This window comes from Cebus imitator, unplaced genomic scaffold (assembly GCF_001604975.1).
Source record: "Cebus imitator isolate Cc_AM_T3 unplaced genomic scaffold, Cebus_imitator-1.0 Scaffold193, whole genome shotgun sequence".
NCBI classification, from domain to species: domain Eukaryota; kingdom Metazoa; phylum Chordata; class Mammalia; order Primates; family Cebidae; genus Cebus; species Cebus imitator.
Window position 1 is genome coordinate 2,028,448 of NW_016107508.1, and position 4,251 is coordinate 2,032,698.

Consider the following 4,251-nt stretch of genomic DNA (forward strand, 5'->3'; position numbering starts at 1 on the left):
TCTGGGGCACACAGTTTTCCTTTGGCCTCAGGCCTCATTATGGCTTTGACCACCTGCCTCATTTCAGTTAATCCTCAAACATCCTCAGGCACCTTGTTCTCCAACCTCCCTGCCAAGGAGAGAGGAAGGAAGGAGCTTGCTACAGTCCACAGCTGGTGAGTAGTGGAGCTGGGATTTGAACCCAGGTCTAGGATTGGAGACCCTGCCTTCACACTGCACCTTTCAGCAGTGTAGCCTGTAGTTGCCCAGGAGGGTCAGTTTAGGTCTCTGAAGTCTTCTTTTCAGGGAGGCCACAGCCTCACTGTTACCAGGACAGATGCGAACGTGCAGAGTTCACTATGAAATTTGGCAACCTGGGCAACATGGCGAAACCCCATCTCTACAAAAAAATATATATACATACAAAAATTAGCCAAGCATGGTGGTGTGTGCCTATAGTCCCTGCTACTCAGGAGGCTGAGGTGGGAAGATTGCTTGAGCCCAGGAAGTGGAAGTTGCAGGTGAGCTAAGATCAAGCCACCACACTCCAGCCTGGGTGACAGAGTGAAACCCTGTTTCAAAGGCGGGGCACTGTGGCTCACACCCGTAATCCCAGAACTTTAGGAGGCTGAGGCCAACATGGTGAAACCCCATCTCTACTAAAAATACAAAAATTAGCCAGGAGTGGTGGCACATGCCTGTTGTCCCAGCTACTCGGCAGGCTAAGGCAGGAGAATTGCTTGAACCCTGGAGGCGGAGGTTGCAGTGAGCCGAGATCACGCCACTGCACTCCAGCCTGGGTAACAGAGCATGACTCTGTCTCAAAAAAAAATAAAAAGAAATTTGCTTCCTCCCCTGGAAGTGCTTGCCATGAGCTACGCTGAGGCAATGGGAGGGCCATCACTGAGTGAAACACCCCCGTGTGCCGTAGGAACTTGCCACTCAGGCCTCTCATGTCCCCAAATGAATCCATCTGTGAAAAATTTACTTTAAAGCTAAGAGTTAGAAAAATAATTTGGTTCCCCCAAGAAATAGGTATATTTTTTCTTCATGGACAGTGAGAATGTAACTGATTGTGCTTTCCTCTTTGCTTTGGCCAGCAGGAAATTCAAAGCCAAATTTGCTGCTGTAAAAGAGTAGTTGTATAGGTTCTTGCTTATTTGTTGTTGTTTTTTGGTTTTTGGTTTTTTTTTCTTTTTTGAGAAGGAGTCTCACTCTGTCACCCAAGCTAGAGTGCAGTGGAACGATCTCGGCTCACTGCAACCTCTGCCTCCCGGGTTCAAGTGATTCTCCTGCCTCAGCCTTTCAAGTAGCTGGAACTACAGGCGCCTGCCGCTATGCCCAGCTAATTTTTCTTTTGTATTTTTAATAGAGACGGAGTTTCACTATATCGGCCAGGCTGGTCTTGAACTCCTGACCTTGTGATCTGCCTGTCTTGGCCTCCCAAAGTGCTGGGATTATAGGCGTGAGCCACTGGCCCCAGCTGACTGTTTATTTGTATTTTTATGTTTCCTATAGTATCATCCCTCTGCTAATTTATGTTTGTCCTGATGGTTTTCAAATTTTTATTTAGATGTTACTGTTTTATCAGGTATATTTCCTGATGGTCACTTAAATCTTTGCGAACATGTTAAGAAATACACTTTTTGCAGGAGGTATAAATTGCTTGGCCTGTGCTTGGATGGATCATTCATCTCACCCAAATCACAAAGGTAGCAGCACTAGCATGGGTTATTCTGGGGCCACATTCAGAGCTGGTAACCCCCAGCTGAGTCTGGAGACCTTTGCCTGAGCCTGGACTCCCTTTGCTTAGAGGAAGTAAGAAGTGGGCTGGGGACCAGGCGCGGCCATTCCCACCATGCAGAACTGCTCACCCAAGCCTCATTTTCCCAGTGTACATGCAGAGGCTGGCCAGAAGACCAGCTAAGGGCCTGCAGGGAGATTCTGTTCTGCTCAGAATTCTCCACCCACAGTTCTAGCCTTGGGCTTTGTGTTGCCAAACGGGCTATCTTCAGAGCCAGCCGAGAGCACACCGGGAAGGCATCTTTCGGACCCAACTTCCACCCGCCTTTCTGCCATTGTTCCTTTATAGAGCGCCCTCCACCTGCCATGCCAGGCGTCTGTTGCTGGATGCTCTGAGCCCTGTGAACATCACCGTCAAAGACAGTAGTAATGAGTTGATACTTCCGGGGGTCTTTACATTTTAAAAGGCGGCCTTAGGATAGGGCACTGTTTAACCTAAAGATAGGAAGAAGGCTGAATGGTGACCTTTCAGGTCTCGGAGTATCTGGGTGAGGGAAGAGGTTTCTGTTTTGCAGGTGGCAGGGAGATGTATGCTTAATGGGGACAGAGAACCTTCCCAGAACCCATGAATGCTTCTGGGTGGGTCTGCAAATAAGTGTGACGTGAATCTGACTGTCAAGCAAGCAGCAAGGGGCAGTCATGGGGAGGGAGGATTAGGAAAGGGGAAGGTCAGGGTCTTGCTCATCCCAGCCGAGGGCACTTTCTCAGTTCCTTCTTCATAAACCTGGACTGTTTCTCAGGCCTTCCGAGGAGGCTGCTACCTGGGTCTTCTCTGTCCTGAGAGTGAGTCATGAGAGAAGGAACATTCCTCTTCCAGGGATCGCCACCCACACTCAGCAAACCACTGTCCCCTACACTGGGCAGAGGGCATCTCCCAAGGAGAGCCTGGAACTCATCTCCCTCTGCCTCCTTCTTCTTCCCAGGGAAGCCCTATGGGGCGGATGACTTCCTGCCTGTGCTCATGTATGTGCTAGCCCGCAGCAACCTCACGGAGATGCTTCTCAATGTGGAGTACATGATGGAACTCATGGACCCCGCCCTGCAGCTGGGGGAGGGTGAGTCACCACCCCCGACCCATCGGGTGCATTGCACATCCCCAACTCAGCCACACCATGGGCACTCCAGGTGGCCCAGTAGCACCTGCCGGATACCAGACTCACTGAGCTCTGGAGCTATGAATGTGAATGTGAATCCTACACAGGTCCTATCTGGCAGGAGCTCACAGATTAGGAGAAAACATGAGCCAGTCCAGAGACTGTGCCACCTCCATGTAACAAGTGCTGGAATAGTTGGAAGCCCAGAAGGCATGGGAGCATGTTACCCAGACTGTGTGGTCAGGGAAGGCTTCTTGGAGGAGGTGACTTCTGAGCTGAGCAATGAAGGATAAATAGGAGCCAGCTGATAAAAAAGGGAAAAGGTTTTTAGTAGGAACAGCAGGAGCTGGTAATGTAAAAGATGGGGTGAAGTGGCATGTAGTGCTCACAGTAAGTCTGACAGAGAGTGATGATTAGTTCTTAGATAGGGGTGGTCCCAGGCCCCTTACTCATAAGCCCTGGGTCAGAACCTCTCATCAGGGGGAGGTTAATGATCTGGGTAAGAAGCCCTGCACTCCCCAATAGGATGAAGGCAGAGGTGTGGTTTGGTCCACCCCATGTTCAGTTTCCCTTCCCCTTTTCTCCTTCTCACTACATCCTCCCACCCACTTAGCCTCAGCAGTCTGTCTACCAAGAATTTTTTGAGGGGCAGCCACCCAGATACCAGCTCTGACGGAGCCCTGACTTCTCCTCTGAGACATCAGCCTCAAAGGATGGAACCATCCTCCCAGGCCCTGAGGGTCCCCCTTGGGCTTTGTGGTTCTTGAGATGAGCAGACTCTCTTGGCATCTGTTCGCATTTTTTTGCATGTTCCAGTCTCTGGGGTGATAGTTTGATAAGATAGTTCCGTGAGTTGTTGACAGCTCAGGGGAGCGTGTTAAAGCCATGACATTTGCTGTCATATATAACTTTGGCTTGTGTCACTGGGACCTCTGTATCTACCTTTTTTTCTCTTTAGTTAAAAATGTCCTGTAATTGGAACAAGTAGTCTTCCAAGAGGTCCAGGTATTCGAGAGAAGCCAAGGTTTCTTCAGCCCAGTGCAGCCATATACTCATCCATCTATTCATCTATCTATCCATATAGCCATCTCTCCACCCACCCGTTCACCTTCCCATCCATCCATGCATCCACTCATCCATCCAACCACCCAGCCATCTACCCATCCACCCACCCATCCATCCGTCTGGTCATCCACCCACCCATCATGCATCCATCTAGCTATCCACTCATCCACCCACCTACCCACCCATCCACATATTCACTCATCCATCCACATATTCATCCACCCATCCACATATCCATCTACCCATCCACCATTCATACATCCACCCACCCATCTGTCATTTATTCATCTATTCACCCATCCACCTACCC

The 4,251-nt window shown here is 49.8% G+C and overlaps 1 protein-coding gene across 2 annotated transcripts in view; it reads left to right on the plus strand.

Annotated features, from left to right (window-relative positions):
* LOC108316839 (ras and Rab interactor 3) overlaps positions 1–4,251 on the plus strand; it is a 133,706-nt gene that overhangs the window by 117,050 nt on the left and 12,405 nt on the right. The window contains exon 7 of one of the 2 annotated variants that reach the window (XM_017546971.2): positions 2,706–2,837. The exons of the other annotated variant lie outside the window; for it this stretch is intronic. Within the exon in view, the coding sequence (XP_017402460.1) occupies positions 2,706–2,837 (132 nt within the window). The remainder of the gene's footprint in view (positions 1–2,705; positions 2,838–4,251) is intronic. 2 annotated transcript variants of the gene reach the window in all.